We start from the raw sequence: 23,246 nt of genomic DNA, 5'->3' as shown, positions 1-23,246 counted from the left end.
GACCACAGCGGACTTAATTACAAGGTCTGTTTGATTGTTTCTAGGGTTGACATGAGTTAAGGACAGTGGATGTAGTTTTATATTATAGGTCTCTGATCGTACATTTTTCTTTGACCACCGTTGACAGAACAGTTACACACATGTGGGCGCAGCACATCACAACACCCCCCCCCCCCCCCCCCAAACAGACGAGATACAGAGAGGAAACTACCAATTTTCATGTCTATGAATGCTTTGATTTTCTTTGCATGCTAAATCAGACAGCTTGCATGCATCTTTTTCAGACATTTTCCGCCCTGTGGCCGATTTGTTGATTCTCTAGGAAGGATAGTTTGATGAGAGGATAAAAGGAGAAAAAAGTTGTAAATGCATCATCATGAAACAACATCATAACAGATATTTCAACAGCATCCAGGATACAGTTTGATCCAAATGAGCTCAGAATTTTTCCCATTTGGTGTCCCGTGCTTAAGTGACAACAGGATCTACCTCTACCAGAGGGAGGCGATATCACACTCGGGGCCTTTTTGACGCAACACGATCGGAGAATAAGTAAAGTTCCACATAAAATCAGTCCCATTTTTGTCCATTTCAGAGGCCATTTCTTGCACCGTCAGTAGGGAGTGCAGCGCGTCCCTAGCTGCTGATCTTGGTCAGCATCTTGTTGATGGCCTGTTTGACGTGCGTGGTGGAGCTGCGGCGGCGGGCCTTTCCCTGCACAGCCTTGCGGCGCCTCACCTCGCGGCACAGCTCGTGGAAGGCCTCGGCCACGGTGACGCCCTCGTTGGCGCACGCCGAGCATTCGTAGAAGGCGCATGCCATTTCTGCCGCCAGCCGCTCGCCTTCCTCCGTGCCGACCTGCCGGACGTGGTCCAGGTCGGACTTGTTGCCCACGAGAACCAGAGGCACGTTTTTTGGCTTTTTCACCTCCTCCAGGAGGGTTCGGAGCGGCGCCACCTCCTCGAAGCTTCCCCGGTCTGTGATGTCGTACACGATGACGAATCCATCACCCCAGCGCATGTGACTCTCCTTCTGCTGGATGTCCTCCTGAGATCAAGACAAAACATTGCTTACAAACTCTAATTAGAACTAACTTTTTAAGGTTTTTATAGGAAGAGTTAAATAGTTTGTGAAAAGAAGAAAGTCTGAACTATAGATTCTAAATTTAGCAGATTCTTACTGTTTATCTTTTACTTTCTTAAAGTCATCTATAGTCATATAGTTGTTATTTGAAAAACAAAACATTTCAAATAATAAATGATTGTCTTCAAATATTTGCTTTGATTAAAAAAATCTTGGCATTGGTAGTTTTAATTATGTGTTAATAGCTGTTCAGAGCTAGTGTTGGGATAATTACATCATTCCCTCGAGTAGTGCAAATGATTCTCAAATCATTTGATCAGCTTTTTTAGTCTGCACGCTTCATCTTTCTATGTCTCTTTGCATTTGAACTTAAAAATATTCCGTCTAGGTATATTCCAGCCATGTTCGCATAAGTAAACGCGTCTAATTTCTTCACGGAGAAGCACTTGTCTCCAGTTCCTGACTCCTCGGCTGCGTTAAGCCAGAAATTTAATTCCGAAAGGATCGTGAACATCCAGGCATGAGCTCTAAATCCTCCGGCTAAAACAATTTAGCCGGTCGTGTGGTGGACTTTAAATCTTAACCCGACTGGAGGGGAGGCACACAGATCCTGATCTCATAATTATTCTTAGAGGAAGCTTAAAAAATACCACATCCCTCCGGAGAAGAGACGAGAGGGTCTGACGTTTGTATACCTGACCGACTTCTGAACCTGGAATTTATGATCTACCAGGAGGGACACCACCTCCACAAATCACGTATACAGCAGCACAATGCTTTGATACAATGAGAGTCAGGAGAGGCCCGACACCCGACACGGCCACGTCTGTAAACATTGAGACCCCACACTAATGCCAGCTGGAAATAGACTACAATATAATGAGAGAGAGAGATGACTCGGCTGAAGTGTCGCAGGGGAAATCAAGCCGCCAGCAGAACACCTACGCAGCACTGCAGCATATTTATCTTCCACAAGCTCTCCCTCCTCGGCCACCGCGCTTCTGCCAGACTGCAGGAAACGGTCATCTTAAAGAGCCATTCAGTCTCGTATCCACTATTACAACAGCTGTCTACCGGCAGCAAGGTCAACATAATACTGAGCATTCAAGCTGATTCCCTTCAGAAAACAAGCCCAGCCATTTCTCTTTTTTTACAGAAATATAAAGTTTGACTCTGAATAGACCGACAACTGAATGTTTTAAAGTTTGTTTTGCAGTGTGTGGCAGCTGCAAGTATTTACTCTTATTAAGGTAAAGGTAAAGCCTTCCTCTCCCGTCAGAGTAGGGCACAGTTGGGACACAAGTCTAGCTTTAGGGACACAATTGGTCTCACCTGCCCTGCAGTGTCCAGGATCTCCATGGTGACAACCTCATCATCAATGTTGGCCTGATGACGATACGTTGATTCTGTAAGACACAAAGAGCCAGGGGGGGAAAGAGGTTAATCCAGATTAAAAAAGATCATCATTTGATCGTCGTGCCACCTGACTCTCTGCACTTTTGAGTTATTAAATTAAATATCAGTATGAAGGCAGTGCATGTGTGAGTAATACTCGGAAATTGGCTGAAAATGAGTGTGTTTGTGTCGTCGAGTACCGCTGCCCATCCGTTAATAGACGGGTGATTATGGAAATCATGGACGTCCATTTTCTAATAGAGGTCAAAACACGCTGGCGTCTGTTTCGCTCAGGCAGAGGCTGCATTGTTTAAAAAGGACATCACATTTCCATGTTGGAGCGTTTGAGTTTTGTTTTTCCCCAGCAGGTTGTTGACCCTCCCGGGTCGCTGATTCTCATGATGACCTGCATTTCACCTCCAGCAGGCTGAGAGATTGGTATTCCCGGCACAGAAACACAGGTGCGAACTTTGGCTGTGACCTTTCATTCCACCTTGAACGGCACACAGGCGTTATCTGCCTAAATTGCCCCGTTGTAAAAATCCCATCTGTGCAAACACGACCTCCGGAGAGCACCGAAGCCCCCAGAAACCCTCCTGTAAAGAGAGAGGGATTCATCTCAACCGGAGGGCTTAAGCCGGCTTTTCTCACATCTTTTTGACTGTATGAAGTCTTACAATTGCATCCAGCTTGTGACACACATCCCGTCTGCTATTATCCTGAGGCATGATTGTTGTTTTTTGAAGGGAGCATATTAGAAAGCTTAGTAAGTGAAGAAGTCAAAGTGAGAAAATAGCATCACAGGCTGGAAAACGATTGGGACTTTTACTTCTAGTACTTCCTCTTCAGGACAAAGTATTGCTGCGAGGTTGGAGTGTATTCCCGGGTCTGTACCTGAATCTAACGAGTAGTTCTAGTTGTTGATCATGTGGTGTTGCGCACCTTTCAGACCACAAGAGTGCAGAGCACACCAGGCTGCAAGTAAAACAATGTGCTTCATAATCCACTCAAAGTATTGACCTGTAGGCTAACACATAAAACTCTGTATAGTGAGTAATATAGTGGAGGCTTGTTCAAATACAAGAACGTAATGAATTCATTCTAAAACTTTTAAATAACCATTTCCCCTTTATGACTAAGTTGACAGATCAGCAGCTGAAGTCACATGAAAGTTGAAAACAAGCCACAAATGTCAGATTCTCATAGAAAAGAGTGTTAAAAATAACAGATCCCCGAGCTCGCTGTCGCTCCAGCTTAGGCACGTCCGACCCGCTGAGTCCCAGGTGTGCTCACCTCTCCGGGGGATAAAACCCGCGTCCTCTGACGTAAATGAAATGTCACAGAGTAGCCAGAGGGGGAAGTAGATTTATAGCCGTTTGGCCGGAGGCACGGGGGAGCATCTGTGAGGAGGAGAACCAGAGTCTCACACAGTGACCCATGGGGACAGACTATTTCAGGAGTCAATCACTCCATCAGCTGCAAACGGCACCTAATCCGTCCACGTCCACCCCTCCGTGTACGCGTTGCTGAACTGCTGACACGGGGCGGGGCCTGGGATGATTTAACCAGCGCCGCCATCCCATCGAAGAGGCTCTTAGAGAGAAACAAAACAGTAATGTTCCTGGCGGCAACAAAATTCTCTCCCCCTCATAATTCAAAAACCCCTTTTGCTGCCTGAAGGCTGTTTTGGCAGAAGGTAGAAAGAGAAAGTGTCACGCCAGACTTCTCAAGTGTCAGAACTGGAAACACAATCCGATTTTGTTGATACAGCTCGTAAAATCGTTTTGCTCTTACACACATACTTCACAGCGCTTTAATTTCCAAAATGTTCGTACCAGAAATACCGCCCGCATTATTTGATACGAACGTCAAACCGCGGCTGAGTGTGTTTCTGTGATGCCAGAAGAGATTAAATTCTGTAACGGAGAAATGACTAATGCAGTATATCATGTGGCCATCTGCATTGTGGTCGTCTTGTAAGAAAGTCAGCAGATGATTTTAACACAAGTCTAATCACATATTCATGGAGTTTTTTTGCATCATTTTACGATGACGCAGGAACACAGGATGCTACAGTTTGATGACGAACGAGTCAAATCACCCAGTTTTGCCACATTATTCTCTGACGGAGCGTCAGTGAAGTCACCCACGGGTGTCTGAGAGAACATTTCATTTGGATTTATCTGAAAGTACTAATGTTTCACTGAGGGAACTAGGATTTCTTAATGTGCCACCCTTTAGAAGAAAATATAGTTGCTATTGTCTTATCAACATTTCGTAGACATAGATACAGCAGTGACCTTGTTTGTGACAGAGTCTCTGGTTTATACACATTATGTTAGAGCTCTGGGGGACCACAGACCGCTTCCTGTGCAGCCTCTTCCAGTCCTGGTCCCACACAATGATTAATGATGGCTTTTTTCCTGCTACATGTATGTGTATAATTGCCAACTAGTAGAAATAGTACAGAAACCAAACAGCCAGATGCATATTGGTGGCTTTCTTTGTTAGAGCGTGTTTTGTTCAGTAGGGCTGATAACTCGGATTAAATCTGACCCATATAACCCCAAATATTCACTGGTGCTTTTACGAGTGTCTCCTGATTGGCTGCAGCTTCCAACGTCTCTGAAACGGCTCCTTCTGCAGATTTACAGTTTCAGATCAGTTTAATTCACTAAAACGTAAATCACAGGCTCCAGCGTCAGTTCATTCAAAGCTTAGTGACTGATTAGTGTCAAATTTAACACATTTATTTACATTGATTTGAACTATATCATTGAATGATACATTATGGCCACATTTAATCTAAGTCTATCTTTTTTTTTCCATTTAGAAAATGTCTATGGCCTATTTGGAAATAAAACAATTTATTTAAATAAATTTCAATACATTTCCAACACCAATTGGTGCTTTCAGCTCTTTTCTCATGTGCCACAATAATCTAACCTTATCTTCATTAGAGGGCAAATATTGGTGTTTGTGACTGTGATTAAATCAGTTGATGCAGCCTCTTGCTACATGCTCGACCCAGGACGGACATTCGTGTGCGTGGTATAGAATGAATGTGTGCTAATTGGCTAAATCTAGCGTGTTTTTTGTTTATTCCAAAAACCGCAAACCTCCATGCCAGCTAACAATAACTAGCGAGATGATAAATGGATAAGAGCGGAGAGCTGTCGACTCTGGGAGGCATATTGAAGTGGATGAAGTGCAGCCCACGTTCTGGCAGTAATCTTTCAGACCAGTGCTCTGCATGCGTGCGCCGCACCTGTGTGATGTGCCCATAATAGGTTTTTAATAATGTGTCGACCACTTCGTGGGTAATTTCAGCCAGGCAATCTGATTGGTCGCAGGCGCCCTCCAGCTGTGCTTTTATTCCCATTATGCACCTCAAGCTGTGCTTTCTTGGTCGCGACGCCAACTCTCGTGGTAATCAAGGGGGCAGTTATCGCTCTCTTCTGCTTTTCTTTTTTTCTTTCGGCTAAATCATTTGCACTACTTGAAGTTAATACAGTACAGTGTGAAGCTGGTAGCACAGTTAGTATACACTATATTACAAATAAAAAAAGCTATCTCAGAGTATTATTGCTGTGAAATATGATGTAAATGATGGTTCGATCCACGCCGAACAAAAACAAGTCATTCAACATCTGCAAAATAATTTCGTTGTGTCGCCGCAGCAGCTTCAAGTACCTCAGCAACACAGCCGTACGGCATAATGGCTACGAGATTACGCTCATCATGTTGTTACGTGAAGAGGTGATTGATTCTGGAAGGGGAGGAAATGCTCCCGGGTGTGGTGATGCCGCTCCGCTGAGATGCTGCACCACGTCACAGAGAAACAGTGGAGATATTGAAGAGAGCACACCTGAGGCTCTGAGCCGTCGCACAGCCAGGAAATGAAAAACAACTTACAGAGGAGATGACTCCATTAATGACTGTAATAATCATTCTTATTTATTAACCTGTTTTTGATGGATCAAAAGCCCTTAGAGAAAATGTGCTTATGTGCTCTCTTGGCAACAGTCGGATGAGAAGATTGCTGCCACTCTGGATGCTAAATATTAAAGCACAGCCGGCAGGTGGTTAGCTTAATTTAGCATCAAGGCTAGCAGCCAGGGAAACTGGCTGGATCCAGTGGTTAAAAAGATCACCAGGATGTTCAAAGCTCACTGATTTACCGTCTAATACATTCTTTGTTGAATCTGCACAAGAATGTTGGTATGAAAACGTTTGAGGCTTAATGAAGACTTGAAGCAATTGACATATTTTGGACAGAAAACATGATCCAACATAATTAGCGTGATTCATGACCAGGTGCTGGTTAGAATGATAGCCAGTCTGCAGACATATAATACTGTAGTTATCATTGCAAGGCACAACAACAGTGTTATAGTAGAACAAAAGGTGGTAGTAATAGAAATAGATTTGTGGTTGTCTTACCGAGAGTCGGGTCATACTCCCAGATGAAGCGTCTGGTCAGGAATCTCACCACCAAAGCTGCAGGGAACCACAAATAATGACAAGCTCAGAATATGAAATCAGCACAAGACAAACTATTTTATTGGACAGGAAGTTGTGTCCCGACTGTGGATTTGCCTTCGTGAAAATACATTTTACAAATCGATATCGGATCTTTCAAATGAAGATCGTTATGAATCGTTTAATTGTTTTTTGTTTTCCTCTGATGAATCCAACATAAGCCACTCTTCTTTTTTTTATGGGATAGTTAGCTCGCTCTTGTAAACAAAACAACATCCCCAGCCGGCCGGTGACTCACTAACTTAACGATTTACCATCACTACGTAATCTGCCGCCCAGAAAACCTCCTTCATTGGGACGTAAATCGAAGGCCATTACCTGTGAACTAAACCATCTGTGTGCTCCTTTTGAGATGATGGACTATTTTAAGGAACGCCAGAGAAAGGCACAAAAACATCTCCGTGATCCCAGCAGCACTTTTCATCTAGAAGCCAAAACCTGCTCTTCTGTTTTGATTGGTCGCATCGACAGGAACACACACTCCTCCCGCCGTGCTTTCTCCTGGCGCTCATTCACAACCGAGCTGTTTTCTAATTAAGACGCCAAGCATCGTCCTCCGCTTCACCTCCCAGGAATTCACTGCAGGAGGCGTGTCTCACTTCTGCCTGATAGTTGTGTTAATATTTCTAATACGGGCATAAACATACACGCATAACGAATGAAGGTATTTATACATCAAATTTATTAGTGCAAATGCACTTCGCTTTCGTGAAACTCTTAATGTGTGGGTGGATTGTAGAGCTGAGCCAGGAGGTGATTGGCTGAGCATGAGGAGTGGATGAGAGACAGTCTGGCTCTGTCCAAATTAAAAATATGTCTGTTGTCATTACAGGCTGCAGATAGGCCGACTGCCTCCTGGCTTCACTTCTATAAATAAAGCTCTGTGGTGTTTCATTTCATCTCACTCTTGGGAAAGCAAATAAAGCCGATTTTTCCCCAAAACGTTTGAATCAGTTCACAATAAGTTGATCGTTCCCATCATCGGGGTAATCGTTAATATATCGCCTTTGGTAGACAAGTGGAAAACAGAGCTTCGTTTGATCAATACTGGATACAAGTACTATTTAAAACATGTTTTTATCCTTTATGAACTTTTTCCACTAAAAAGATGTCTTATCTGTGACGCAATAACAATATTTTTGTCTTCTTGAAATGTGAAGTGATACCAGTATGTTTGAGTTTTCAGCATATTTTGATGATTATTGGGATAAAATCGTGGATCTCAATTATCATAGCCGGGAAACGTCTCACTTTTTTTGCTTTACACTGGAAGGCAAAGTGAAGAGCCGCCCATACTGCTGTTTCCAGACGTTTGCAGACCTGTATAGGAATATAGGAACCCTTTTTTTTTTGTGGCTTTGTTGTTTGCCAACACACACCGACAAGCAAGCGTTCACACTCTGAATGTGCTTCTCTGCGGGAGCTGTCGTGTGCCTGAGTGACTCCCTATAGACCCGAGTGGTCCACTTGAGTCCAGGCGTGTATCCATGTCCTCATGTCAAGTTGCTGAGTATCAAAGAGACAATGGACACTGCCTTTGAACTGGGGAGAAGAAAAAAACCCATCGATCTCGGCCAGGCTTTCTTCCTGCTCATAATTAGCCATGACAAGGAACAGGAAGGGAAGCTATTGTTATTGTGGCCATGTTTTCATTCAGCTATGAGGAACTTAAGTCCAGCCTCTGAGCTCAGTGTTTGATGACTGCTTGACTGGTGCTCAAATGGTTCACTCTGCCTTTCACACATATGGAGATGGTATCAGCATGAGTCCGGTGGTTAGACTCAAAACAACATACAGATAGACCGGCAGGTCTCTACATGTTACAGATACAAATAGCCTCTTGTCACCGGTGTTTTCTTCTGCAGTGAACCACCTTTCCCTTTCTTTCCCAACACACTTACTGTGTGTTCAGGCAAAGAAAAGAGAGTCATACAACTTTCCATTATTCCCTGAATGCACTCCAAGCCGAGGCAGATCATTTATCATGCCGTTGAGAAGGCGGACCGACAGCACGTTGACTTCTCTCGTCGCCGGCCGAGTTTCCCACTGAGGTTGTTTTTCGCGTCGTCCGTGCCGCGGAGGCCTGGATTCCACGTGAAACAGAACAAGCAATGTGGCGTGAAGTCCTCTTTCCTCATTAGAGGTAACCGTATCTCCTGCTTTTCACCGCCACGAGGAGAAATGTACACATAGAAGAGAGGAGCCTTTGTTAACCTCGGTATTGACATCGTGGCCCAGATTCGCTGCAGGTTCTGACCGGATCACGAGGCAGGAGATTCACTGTGTGCAGTTAGAGGAAGGCTGGTGGAAATATGAAGCCTCGATGCACCTCGCTGCTGGAACCTCGGCTTTGTTTTTCTTTTCATTTTAATTGACTTCCATATTTAGAATGACGATATTTACAAAGATCATCCTATTGTGCTTCTTAAAGTTCTATATCCGTCCCTGCATATAATTGATTACTACTAATGGAACCACCTGTTGATTATCCCAATAAGGCATGCTTTGGTGGGGACAAAATTCTTTGCTTTCGGAAGTATTTGTACACAACAGTTGTACTGCTGCGATAAGCCATTTCCAATTCATAGAGTTTACAGAGCTCCACATTGTGGGTTCTCGGTTTAAAATACTTCCACACTTTATCGGATGCTGGGCCAAATATTGAGCAGCATCTCGTCCTCCGGGTGACCGCATGCTTTGACCGGGTGCCGTCGCTCTTTTGACATGCAAATCAACATATTTTTGGAAGCGATGACGTCTGTTATGTTGACGAACGTCTCCAGCTCTGCTCTCCGGATGGAGGAGACGCTGCTGTTGGTGTTTATTCCCCGGTGTTACAGTCCCACACAGTGTGCTATAATACGGCTCTGTGAGAAATCCTCCGCCATGTTAAACCCGAGCATTTGCCATATAATATCTTGAATCTGGCATGCTGAGGAAATCAATACCCTGTTGCCTTCTGGAGCTGTTGTGTTTCTCACATTCTGTATAACTTGATATTTCTCAAATGCCCAGTTTAAAAAAAAAAATCTCCTCTGATTTAATCAAATTCTCCAGACTTCACAGTGCCGCTCTGAGTGGATAGACGTAGGAGTGCCGGGTTTTCAGATTTATGTCGATCACGTCATCGGCGGGAGGTGTTTGCCAAGCTTTTGTCCAAAGTGACCTAATCACATTAGCGGCAGAATGTTGGACTAATTGCAAACAAAGCGAAAGCAATTAGCGGCGCCCATGGCCCTGTTCCGAACCCACGCCGTCTGTTCCCCGTTGAACAAGCCTCGACCGATTCCCCCCCCCCCGCCGCCATCAGACGGACACCCACGGCTCTTTGGTTCCCGTCGGTCACCAAGAGCTGTGCAGCTGCAGCCGATTGTTATACCTAGTGTGTTCATGTTACGTCAGGTCGTATCACACAGGCCAGCGGTGCAGACCAGACAGCAGGGAAACGGGTCCAGACAGCAGGGAAACGGGACCAGACAACAGGGAAACGGGACCAGACAGCAGGGAAACGGGTCCAGACAGCAGGGAAACGGGTCCAGACAACAGGGAAACGGGTCCAGACAGCAGGGAAACGGGACCAGACAGCAGGGAAACGGGTCCAGACAACAGGGAAACGGGTCCAGACAACAGGGAAACGGGTCCAGACAGCAGGGAAACGGGACCAGACAGCAGGGAAACGGGTCCAGACAGCAGGGAAACGGGTCCAGACAGCAGGGAAACGGGTCCAGACAGCAGAACCAGGAAAGTGCCAGCATTTAATCAAAGAAAAGAACGAAGCCAGCTTTAAATCACTTACTGAGCTGTGATTGGACGGACATGACTTAACAAAAACCCTGATTTAAATATAAGCATCATTATGTTTTCAGGTCAGTCTGTCCCATTCTAGTGGAGGCGATTTCTTAAAAACACCTTTATGCTAATTATGACAATTTCACACAAATGTCTGACCAGATAAAATGAATTTGATGCTGAAACCACAACAATACTTAAAAAAATATCTATTTTCTGTCAATGGACAACGTCGTAGCCTTATTAGTAAACCAGCTATAAATTACTAAAGCTCATTCTCTACTTTTTCTGAAGTTGTTTATCATGTTAGCATTCTGTTTTATTGAAATGACAGTTCATAATGTTAAGTCTGTCATTGTGAATGATTGGTTCGTTGCCAAATTCATACCAAATTCTGTTCTCATATTTTTCTCACACTTTGCATTTGAATATTTATCAGATGAGGCCCATCTTCCCATCAAAGTAAATTAGATCCACCACACAGCACTTATTTAAAAATTCACTCACTCCACATAAAATGCACCGGGGCCACATGACATCACTTCCCTGCAAACTTCACAGAGAACAATGAGGACAAAACCGCATCTGTTTTCACCGATGATTCTCTGGTCCAGTTCAGCTACAAACCCAGAATCCGTCGGCACGTTAGCGCGTCGTTCACCACCGAGCCTCGTTTGTAAACCGTGACGACACTGCCTCCATTAACTCGCCTGTCCTCGGTTACGCTCCGTGTCGATGCATAAGAGTGATCGTGTGTGGCCACGCTTCGGATCGCATGTTGAAACGTTCCCCATGTCCCTTTCACAGTTAATTTGCTTATTTATCTCCGCTTCCAAGGTGGTGTGACTAGTGTCCGTCTGTTCGTTCCATTCCTGTGAACGTGATATCGCTGTACAGACCTGTATCTCTTCTTTCATTCCTCTCTAAAACCTTGGAACGTGCTGCCTACAACCAACTGTCATCCTATCTCTTGCGGAAGAACCTCCTAGACCCTAACCAATCAGGATTCAGGACTGCCCACTCCACTGAGACGGCCCTCCTCACTGTGACCGAGTCCCTGCGAGACGCCAAAACATCATCCAACTCCTCCGTTCTCATTCTCCTTGACCTATCTGCTGCATTCGACACAGTCAACCACCAAATTCTCCTCTCCACTCTGGCTGAACTTGGCATAACCGACTCTGCTCTCGCCTGGTTTACATCATACCTGACAAACCGCACCTTTCAGGTCACATGGAATGGCTCTATGTCCAAACCCTGCTCTCTGGACACGGGTGTCCCTCAAGGCTCAGTATTAGGACCGCTTCTGTTCTCACTATACACCAGATCACTAGGTTCTGTTATCACATCGCATGGATTCTCCTACCATTGCTACGCTGATGACACCCAGCTGTTCCTCTCTTTTCCCCCGTCCTCTGACGCTCACATTGCAACTCGCATCTCGGACTGTCTGGCTGACATCTCTGTCTGGACAACTGCACATCACCTCAAGCTTAACCTGAATAAAACCGAACTCCTCTTCATCCCAGGGAAAGACTGCCCTCACATGGACCTGTCGGTCACTGTTGAGGGCATCACAGTATTTCCTTCCTCAACTGCGAGGAACCTGGGTGTAATCCTCGATGACCAACTATCCTGCACCCCCAACATCACTGCTGTGGCCCGATCCTGCAGATTTGCCCTCTACAATATCCGCAGGATTCGGACCTTCCTCACAAAGGATGCAACGCAGCTCTTGGTCCAAGCACTGGTCATCTCCCGCCTTGACTACTGCAACTCTCTCCTGGCCGGACTCCCGGCCTATGCGATTAAACCATTGCAGCGTATCCAGAACGCTGCAGCACGTCTTATCTTCAATCTACCCAAATTCTCCCACGTGACCCCCCTCCTCCGTGACCTCCACTGGCTCCCTGTTGCAGCACGCATCCAATTCAAGACGATGACACTGGCCTTCAGGGCCATCAATGGAACGGCACCCATCTACCTTCAAACACTGGTCAAACCTCATGCCCCGAAGCGAGCACTCCGCTCCTCTACTTCAGCTGGCCGGCTGGTACCACCATCGCTGAAATCAAACAAATGTCGCTCAGCAAAGTCCAGACTCTTCTCTGTTCTGGCGCCTCAGTGGTGGAACGAACTCCCGACCAATATCAGGACAGCAGAGTCATTTGCCATCTTCCGAAAAAGGCTCAAGACTCACCTGTTCAGACTTCACCTCGACTCTACATAGCATGACCCACTAACACCCTCCCTCGACCCCCCCCCCCGCAAAAAAAAAAAAAAAACTCGGATCGTAGCACTGTTACTCTTGAAGTACTACTTTACTCAGATGAGGACCTAGCACTTGTTCTATTTTTAGCTCTTACTGCATCGGCAATGATATGTCGTGGTTTCTTTGTTTCCTTCTTTTGACAAATGTACTTATTGTAAGTCGCTTTGGACAAAAGCGTCTGCTAAATGACCTAAATGTAAATGTAAATGTAAATATCGCAGGAACATCTTGAAAACACATTTTTGGCTACAACTCAAGAAGCTGCTACTAATGACAAATTCACACAAATGTCTAAAAGGATAAAACGATGATGTGGTGACATTTTGGACCGCAGCTTCGCTTGACGGCATTTCAACCGTGAGATGCTAATTCTAGTTTACATTTTATTTGTAGATACGTATACTGAATGTTTAGTTCATATTCAAGAGCTCAGAAATATGAAGAATGCAAGAAATAGAAATAATGAATTAAACCTCACCAAGCAGCCGTCTTCCATCTGATTGAGACTGATTTACAAGGAGCTGATTGATGTCACCAATACCACGCTGCCTTTCTCTTTTTTTTTTATACGTGAATAGAAGAGCGGTGAATCATTAACCAGATGAGCTGTTTCTGGGGTTTTATTGCATTTCTGTCAGAAGAAACGCAGACAACTGCTGCCCTGCTGTTGTGTTGGCAGACGAGGAAATTACGATACGCACACAACGTGGCCCCAAACGCTTGTGAGGGATTTTTTAAATATGATGTAAACTCTAATCTTCCACCCTTCAGTCCATGCCATGAATATGCTCTGCATCTTATCCGCAACACTGCAAAACACAATTCACACCATTTTTCTAATCATGCCGAGTAGTTTTAGATTGTAAAACTCATTACCAGCTTAATTTATTTACAATTTCCTGCAAATCCACTCAGAAGTTAAGTTATCAGAGAAAATTAGGACTCTGATGTCCTCCGGCTTTGCAGGGATAAAGAGAGAAACATCATGTTAACCCAAAAGATTTTTTGCAAGATAAAGCAGATGGGAACACATTTTTACAAAATGTTTTATGCGTCTAAATGATATAGCAGCTCAACCTGCATTTCTCTTCAGTGTTAATATAGACATGCTTTTAAGTACGGCCATGTTTCTTCACACACACAGAGAAGTGACAGCCGTGATGCAAGACAGAGCAAACAGATTAGCCACAAAAGCACCCAAACCACTTCCTGAACTGGAGGTCAGGCCACTGTTCCCAGTCTCAGAGCTTTCCCAGAGTTCCTTTCACCACCAGTCTGTCCCCGGGGCGCTTCTGCTTCCCCAACCACCGACACCAAGCCAATCTGGGACCACTGGACAGACATAAACTGGATTTTTCATTATAAGGAACTGTATGTACGACTTGTGGGAGTCCCCGCGGTGCCAGGGGAAATATTCAATCTCCGTCTGCTGCCGTATAAATGATGATCTTATCATTTCTGCCTCTTTCCAGATCAGATTAGAGCTGGCCAATCAGGCTCCATTCATATTTATTCTAGGACTGAACTAATATCCTTTTAAGAAAGGATGTGGGAAGTCTCAAGTGAGCACAGTAACAATAACACACAAGGCCCCGGTAAACATGTCCTCTCCCATGAGTAATGGCGTCACTGTCTGGGACCAATCGGGAGGAAATATTTCACTTTGTGTGAGCTGGGCTTCAAGGTGATGATGTGAGGAACTGTGTGTTTATCTGCTCTGAATGAGCTACAATCATTAGCATGTCCTGCTAACGTAGCGCGGGGGGGGAGTAGTGCAGAGTATAATAGAGAATGGACAACCTTTAGGCATGACGGTGTTTAATAAGAGCTGGACTTATGAGGTGTGTGTGTGTGTGTGTGTGTGTGTGTGTCTGTGTGTGTGTGTGTGTGTGTGTGTGTGTGTGTGTGTGTGTGTGTGTGTGTGTGTGTCTGTGTGTGTGTGTGTGTGTGTGTTGTGTGTTGTGTGTGTGTTGTGTGTTGTGTGTGTGTTGTGTGTGTGTGTCTGTGTGTGTGTGTGTGTCTGTGTGTGTCTGTGTGTGTGTGTGTGTGTGTGTGTGTGTGTGTGTGTGACTCGCCGGGCCATTGAGAGGTGTAAAATATTTTCGGTTCATTATGAAACTGTGGCGGGACATAACAGCGTTTGGCGTCTCGCCACAGACTTGGTAATTAATGGGAAACACTGCAAGCACGCATTTGTCGACAAAGCAGGCACACAAAGCGAAATATGTCTTTATTTATTTTTTATTTTGCTCGCGTTGCCGACAGTCTGGGCACGTCCACGGACGCCACAAAGCGTTCTGTGGAAACGGTTTTAAACAGACAAAGGGAGACGACTTGGCAACGCATCTCTCTGACAGACATGCAGACCTTTCAGAGAAGAGCGACAACATAATGACCATTTATTGGGGTCGCTGTCAAAATGTTTGATTATTACCGAAGAAGAAAAGGATTTTTAAGTTCCATGTTCGGTCATCTATTGTTCCATTACTTCTCCAGATGTTGAGGTTTTTTTTGCCATTGTATAGTTTAAGTGTCTGTGTTGAGATATCTAGGCATGGTATGTGCTGTTTTCAAGTACATATTCAATACATTATCCTTTTTAATCAGGGACATCGTGTTCAAGCAACTATTCCGTTAGCTTAATTAGCAAGCTAGCTGCAGTACAGGTGATGAAAACCCTCCTCATTCATCAACCTGCTGTTGTTTTCCTCCGTCTGAAAACAACTGTGGTAAATCTGCCCGTCGTTATCGTCACAAACTGCACACCAGCTAAATGAGAGCTGCTACGGCCATAGCAACGGTAACTAAACGGGAAGGGGCTCAGCAAAGTGATCAATTGAGCCATCAGCTATCTACTTCACTCTTCTTTGTGGAGACTCATTGCCTTCCACGCTGCTTAGTTACGCCTCAGGAATCTGATTACCCATGTGACCCAGATGGGGATTGAACCAAATACGACGTGATGCAGCTTTTTAGGTGAACAGATAATGACAGATGTGAGTGACATCATCCCTGAATCCCAAAATATGAAACCAGCAATACTCCTCATCATCATCAGATCATGTTACAACTGGCCAATTACCAACACATGGCTCATAACTTCTCTTCTCCGTCCCCGTACAGTAAAGTCATTAGTGACTGAGGGTTGCAGATTCCTGGTTATTATACATCATTTAAATTAATGAGAATGAGAGCAACAGCTCCTCTGAGAATTAAAGACCAGATTTCCATTTTCTGCCATGCTAGATGACTCATTAGCTGTGGGATAATTAATAATTAGGCCTGTGTTTGTAAACAATAAACGTCATGCTTTATATGAACAACCGTTGAGCGCTGAGGGGCTTTGTATGAACTCCCTTTTAATCTGATATCCAAACTCCTCCAAAATAGACCAAATAAATGACCACTTGTGCTCAGCAGTGAACATGAATATCATTATAATATAGACTGCCTACCATTCAAATGTGCTGCGCCATAAACACATTCTCAGGTTCGCCTCAAGCCGAGTTCTCATAATTACACAAACTGAAATGAAGCCATCGGGAGCAGCGTTTTACACTCTTGAGCGAGTTAAATGCTGAGGGATTTGCTGCAGGTCTAATTGGGTAAGTTGGTAATGTTGGTAAAAACGGCCAACGCAATCAAAGATTTAGGTTGAGAAGCCAAATATTTTTTTACAGAGTTGGTGGAGACCAAAGCTGAGCTAAAAAAAAGAAGTCCAAATGTGCAAACTGTTTGCGAACGCCAACGTAACACTAAAAATCATCCTTCTTCAATACAAGTTTGAAAATGATAAATAAATAAATAAGGCGGGAGTTAAAAATAAGTGACTTTACCAGATCCTGCAGCTCCTCATCTCTGACTGAATCTAGCGGCTACATAAGCTAACCAACATGATTTTCATTTTTAATAAACTGTCCATCATGAGGCCAAAGTTTTCAGCTTTTGAGAATTCAGTTAATTTGAATCTAATGACCTGCTCTTATCAGCCAATCAGAGTCCTCACATCTATTCAATTATAACTTCACTGTAATAACAACTGAGGTCCGCCGAGATTTGACACAACTAATACGATTATTTCTGTCTTCCGAGAAGCCACTGGGTCTCTGGGAAATGACCAATTTGACCACAGGGGACGGACGGCACAATGTCAACTCATCATGGAAAAAGATTTTATTCTCATGTTAATTGTAATTACGTTGTTATGAAAAGGATAGCAATTAGTTTTGCCATCAGCATGTTGAGTTTGCATTTTAAAACCAATATAAGACATGACATTTGAATTGAATAAATAATTAATGAGGAAGAAGACAAATGTCAAACATAGACAAACCATCAACAACACAAAAACCAACCAACTGTCTCACAACCAGTTGTGCAGATTCGTCACTTTAAAGCTCAAAGTTCGTTCCCTTCCGAGACGCATCATTGGGTCTCGTGTAACGCATCAGGAAGGCGGACGTCTGAATGTCTTTGAACACGAGTCACGGCGTGTATCATGTTCACTTTGAGTGACGGCCAAGGTCAGACCAACTCCCCTTGGCTTTGGGCGAGCGACAAAGCAGACAATGGTGGGGAGAGAGAGAGTCTCCTCAGGGCCCCGCGGCTCGGTAAAATGGGACACCAGCGAGGCTTGCAGTCGCGGGGGTTAGAACGGGAAGGGCGTGAGGGTTTCTAACACCGCATTCATCCCTTTAATTTAGCCTCCAACAATAGCGCCGCAGCGCCATTCACCGAGAGCCATCTGGGAGGCAGATGAGGGCCGAGATGCTGCGGCGACCACACCTTTAGAGAGTGATCTTCACCGCGATTACACACAGGAAGGCGAAGCTCCGTGTACAGAGGGCGGCTGGGGGGGAAAGTGACGTACCTATTTTCACAGTGAAGGCTGTCGGCCCGGCTATTATTGCTATTTATACTGTGGCTTTGTCCGGTTGACTTTCACGTCATCACTGTAGGCATTTTCTCTCTCCTGTTTTTCAAATGCTGGCTTAGAAAATCCCACCTTTCTCTCGGTTTTTACCCTTTCTCTAATACCACTTACTAAAGTCTGAACAAAAAGTCACACGTTTTATCAGCGGGGCTTCTTGTAAAGTCTCTTAATCTTGTAATGCTTTCCAGAAAGCATGAATGTATGCAGAGTTAAGCTTTGAATTAAAGTTTGGAGATGCTTATCAGCAAAGCAGAGCGTTCCATAACTAATAAATAGGATTTGAGGTGAGAGGGAGCAGTGTTGAATAAATGAAAGTGGCCCTGAATATTAAACATTAACCTGAACCTTGGCTGATAACGCGCCTTCAGGAGCAAAAAGAGAAAATACTTAATGGATCCATTATGAAATTTTAAAAGCGGCGCTAATCTCCAGGCGGTAAGGATGTTAAAAGCACGGAGGAAAATAACCAGTGATGACTCGCACGCCACACAAGGACAGCTGTGGGAAACGGACAATATGTGGAGGGTGAGGAGAGTCGGAGGTGTGCACTAAAAATAATTAAGCTGAAGCAACACCGACCACCGGAGAAGTCCACCTTCCTGTGACACCGTCGTACTCCTTTATGGGTCCGCTGCAGCGTTGTGTGTGTCAAGTCTGATTAATCTGCCGATATTTATACTCACACAGAACATTGCCGACCAGGAATACATCCTTTCATTGGTGGATGTTCAGAAAAACTGAAACGGGGAGATTATCGAGAGCTCAAACAGACGAGGTGAATGGCAGAGACGCCTTAGGACAAAGGGAAGCTCCGGGCAGCAAGTGGGAGGAAGTGGAGGAGGATGGAGATAGACGAGCAGACTGCAAGCATGCAGAGGGAAAAGAGCTAAAACACGCCTTTTCAAGTAAAGTTATGGTTTTAAATGGCCAAACATGCACCAAAACTATTCTATTCAATTCAGGGTTTATCCCCAACCTCTAATCATTCAGATCTCCAAAGTCATTAGGATTCACTCTCTAGGGACTGTCTGTAACATATTTTTACCAAAAACCATCCATTCTGTAACAAGAACAACACCAAACCAAGGCGCAAATTCGTCCTCCATTCAGTGTGACTTCTTGCATCCATTCCTGTGAGCAGAAAACATGCATCGACACCAATTACCTTTTGAGCAAATGCAGAATGAATTTGGCTTTGTTGTTGTAATTGATTTCACATCTAGTCAGGTGTTTAGTACATAAAACTGCAGGTTTTCCTCGGCCGACTCAGCTGCGTGGGTAAATTGGATGCAAATGCAATTATGTGGCGATCCTTTCTCGCTTCAGTGCTCCTATTGGAGGGCTAAGAAAGCATGCTTAAGATGCTGCTCGCCTCCAACCTTTAATCATTCAGATGAGTGCGTCACTGTGTGAGGCGATACAGATGATAGTCTGATACACCTGAACTACATTAAAGCTTTCCGTGCATCCATAACTATCAGGGTTAATCCATTCTCTCTCCATCAAATGGAGTTGTTTTCTGTGATAGATTAACTTAATCTGATCAAAGCGATCAGCTTAATCATCAGTTTGGTACAACATGCTACCGACTTATCAGAACTGGCTTGATGCTGTCATTTTAGAATACACTTAATCAGGAAAATCAATGAGTCTGCGCTCGTCTTTCTGATGGCTGTAAAACTATTAGTACTCGTACTCGTAAAACTACTCCAATACAACCACATCTTATATGACTTGCATTGTCTTGCATCACTGAGTTGAGCTGCCTGGTTGTCAGCTGTGTGTCTGCTTGGTTTACTCCACCATCTATTGCGTGTCTTTAGAGAGAGGATGAGTATGAAATCAGCAGCGTTAGCAGTGAACGTAGCGGTGCAGCATCTCTTGAGGTTAACATCTGGCTAAGTGCTCCAGTGTGTTTGCAACGTTGAACGTTTAGTGTTGGCAGGTTTCCTGCTGCTGAGGCTAAAAGCATTAAGATCTATGAGACTGAACCAAAATAGTAAAGTTGCGGGCCGTTCAAATTAGTTTTGGGTAACCGGAGATTTGATCTCTCTGCGAGTTCGTCCTTAGAAGCAACTCCTTTCACATCACAGTCCATTATTAATATAGAATTACTGATTGATGCAGCTTTATTAAAAATAAAAGCTGGACAGAAGCACCAGTTCTTCCTCTGCTCCAGCCCCGAAACGACTCCTTTTTACTCAACAGCCATATAATTAATCTCCCACAAGAATCCTGTTCAATTTCCACCATCTAGTGTTCGCCTTTTAAGCACCTGACCCTGGTCGCCATGGCCTACTTGACTTCACCCACGCGGCAGCGAGATGCCGTGACCTTGGAGTCTGAACCTCGGCACGGAAGGAACAAATTAGCCCCGTTAGAGAAGGAAGAGCGCCGCGAAGTTAAATAAAGTCTTACGTAACGCACTCGAGTCCATGAAATGTCACTCTGTGATCTGAACGCTCTGCAGTCGCTTGGAAAAAGCCTCTCACCAACCTTTCGGATCTCTTATCTAAAAGAGGCAAATCTACCACTGACGCCCTGATTAGAGCACTTATTTAGCAGCGTAATGATTGGGGTTAGTCATATCTTACGGCTTCTCACCAGGTCGACACAGAGGACTCTCTCAGCTATCAAAGGCCAAAGATGTGTCCGTCTCTGAGTCTATGCAGCTTAATTGCTCAGTGGTACAGAAAGCCTGATGTTATTTGATTACTTTCCAGGACTATCATTTCCTCCAGCAGGCATCACAGGAAGTTGTTGTTTTTTTTTTTTCTCAAAGCAGCACGATCGACTGCAATAGTGATTTTGAGTATAACAGATGGGAAGGGCCAACTATCAGCAGGAAGCCTATTTGAAAGTCGTTAACGTGAGCTCACGATGTGATATTGTCAAAACCATTTAGAGACCTGCTGTTATCACACACAATGTCTTCTCTTGAGAATCCCATCACATAACAATACTATTTAAAATATTCTTAAAAGAAGCATGATTTGGTCAATATTTGTAGAAGGTCCATTCGTCCTGAGATAACGTCCTCTCCTCTAACACCGAACCTCATGACTGTTGGGAAATATGCCGTATGACTAAGACGTTCCCTTGGATATTTTGCACCATTTGTCTATTTATTAACTTTTCCATCACTTTAAAGAGCTTTAAGGACGTGTCTTGGCGACGATGTAGTGGAAGGCAGGAGGGGAAGAACTATAAATAAAACATTTACAAAAAACAACAACTCTGTGTCATTGGCACATTTCCTCACATACCTCAGGCTCCTCAGCTAATAATAATCATTTTCATGTTAAAAAATGTTCCTTTCTAACTTCTCCTTTGTCTCAGATTTAATTTCAGGACAACATAAGCTGACAATTTGTTTGTAATGATTCAGAGGTGGAGTGTTATAGTCAACATCTAAAATATAAAAACACATGTGGCCTTTTAGTATTTTTAGCACCACTTCTCCCAGCAGCTGTCAATCCGTCCAGTGTTTGTTTTTGTGGCTTCGCCTCGTCTGCCGTCTGAATGGTGTACATTAGGCTGATTCATGGTCCCTTCCAGGCGTCGGAGGTGGTAAACGGTAGTATTTCTGAGGCAGACACATGTTGGCCCGCTCTGTTGTTTTTCTGATTTCTGGCCATCAGACAGACTGAGGGGAGGAGGCTGAATATTTGAGGCGCAAGAAGACGAGATATTTTACGACCCTGCGCTTTGCACCCCATAAAGTTAATTTCCCTCAAGAAGATCCAACCCTCTTTCAAAGCGCGCTCTATGTGGATGTGTCTGTGTGCCAGTGTTTTCACAGCAATAAACAGCTGGATTTTATTCATACAATTTGATGAAAACAAGATAGTGACGAACATTTTCTGTTATTAAATTATTGCAAATATTTTCATGGCGAAGGCAATGCATTCTCAATGTTTGTAAGACCTCAAGAATGCACACACACTTTAAGTGAGTTAACATTTAATATACTACTTCCTGTTTCTCTGGTATGATAAAACATTTCATTGTATGCCTTCAAACCCTCAACGGTGCTGAAAGAGTGGCTCCAAGTTCAGATATCCAGTCTGGATCTCTGCACATATATGCATCAATAAACGTATTGGAATGAGTATTTACTACTCAAATCCTTGCCAGTGACTACTTTAAGTACTGGTATGAACTCATAGTGCGTGTGTGCTTGTGAAGGTGTGTGTGTGTTTAGTAGGGACCAAGTCGGAGGTACATAAATTGGACAAATTTATCTTATTTCCGAGCCCCCGTTTCCCTCTGCTGAGTCAATAAACCAGAAGGCTGCAAAGCGCCAGAACAACCAACTTGAGTTAATACACTCTGCTCTTTATTAGGGCTGGATGGCTCTGTAGGAGTCCAGGTCAGACCATCACGATGGGCCCAGGAAAACTCCCAACGACGCCAAGACACCCAGCAGGTCTGCTCCTGCTTGTTAGGAGCACATTCTTTCCACCCAGCAGGGGGCCAAACGGCTTCTGGTGGTTAATCATCGCCACTAAAGCACAAATACACTGAAGTCCAACAAAAATAAGAAACATTTAGCATCACGTGAGCCACTAACTCGCATGCACAAGATGGAAAGAACTGTTTTCCAGTGTTTTGTAACGTTTCCTTCCAGGACGGCGTTGCCTCTGCATGTATTGCAAAACATTATATGTGACGAATGCCGAAAAACACTGTTTATAAAAAATACCCTTTAACATGTTTACGAGGCCTAAGTGCAGCCTTGGAGAGCTGTAGATTCTTAGTCTCTGTATATTTATTGTTTAGTCATTAAAATGTCACAGAGAATTGTAATCGAAGTTTCGTGAGTTCAAGGGGATTCGTTCCAAAACCTGGAAGCAGCATTTATTGAGCTGATTTATCGATCATCACCACTGTTGTTGATTAACTTGATGCCGGTTGGCTAACTGATTAATCAGCTAGCCTTTTCAGTACGATCTAGATCTATGAGATAACATGTAACAGGAGTTTGTTTGGAATATCTAACCCGTCCTACAGGAGGAGGTCAGAGTTCAGATAGAGAACTAGCAGGAGTCTTGCTCTTGGAAAACGTCAGCTTGGTAGGTAGGCGGTGGGTTGAACGGTGGCCCTCTGTTTAAAGCATCAGACACCACACATCTCTATTGACTGCACTTCTAAAAGATGTTATATGTGAAGCACAAAAGAGTGCTCACTCTGACACACCAGAAGCTTTCAATCCCTCCCATTCATATTGTT

General features: G+C 44.2%; 1 protein-coding gene across 1 annotated transcript in view; it reads right to left on the bottom strand.

Moving 5' to 3' along the window:
- Positions 1-472: 472 nt before the first annotated feature.
- Positions 473-23,246, bottom strand: part of rerg (RAS-like, estrogen-regulated, growth inhibitor) — a 29,849-nt gene continuing 7,075 nt past the window's right edge. The window contains exons 3-5 of the mRNA XM_084039243.1: positions 6,922-6,978; positions 2,416-2,489; positions 473-1,047 (exon numbers count right to left, since the gene is read on the bottom strand). Of these exons, the coding sequence (XP_083895369.1) occupies positions 637-1,047; positions 2,416-2,489; positions 6,922-6,978 (542 nt within the window). The 3' untranslated portion in view covers positions 473-636. The remainder of the gene's footprint in view (positions 1,048-2,415; positions 2,490-6,921; positions 6,979-23,246) is intronic.

The sequence above is a fragment of the Eutrigla gurnardus genome (genome assembly GCF_963514095.1).
Source record: "Eutrigla gurnardus genome assembly, chromosome: 21".
NCBI lineage: Eukaryota > Metazoa > Chordata > Actinopteri > Perciformes > Triglidae > Eutrigla > Eutrigla gurnardus.
The sequence above is the reverse complement of the archived record's forward strand: the minus strand, read 5'-3'. Positions and strand labels throughout refer to the sequence as shown.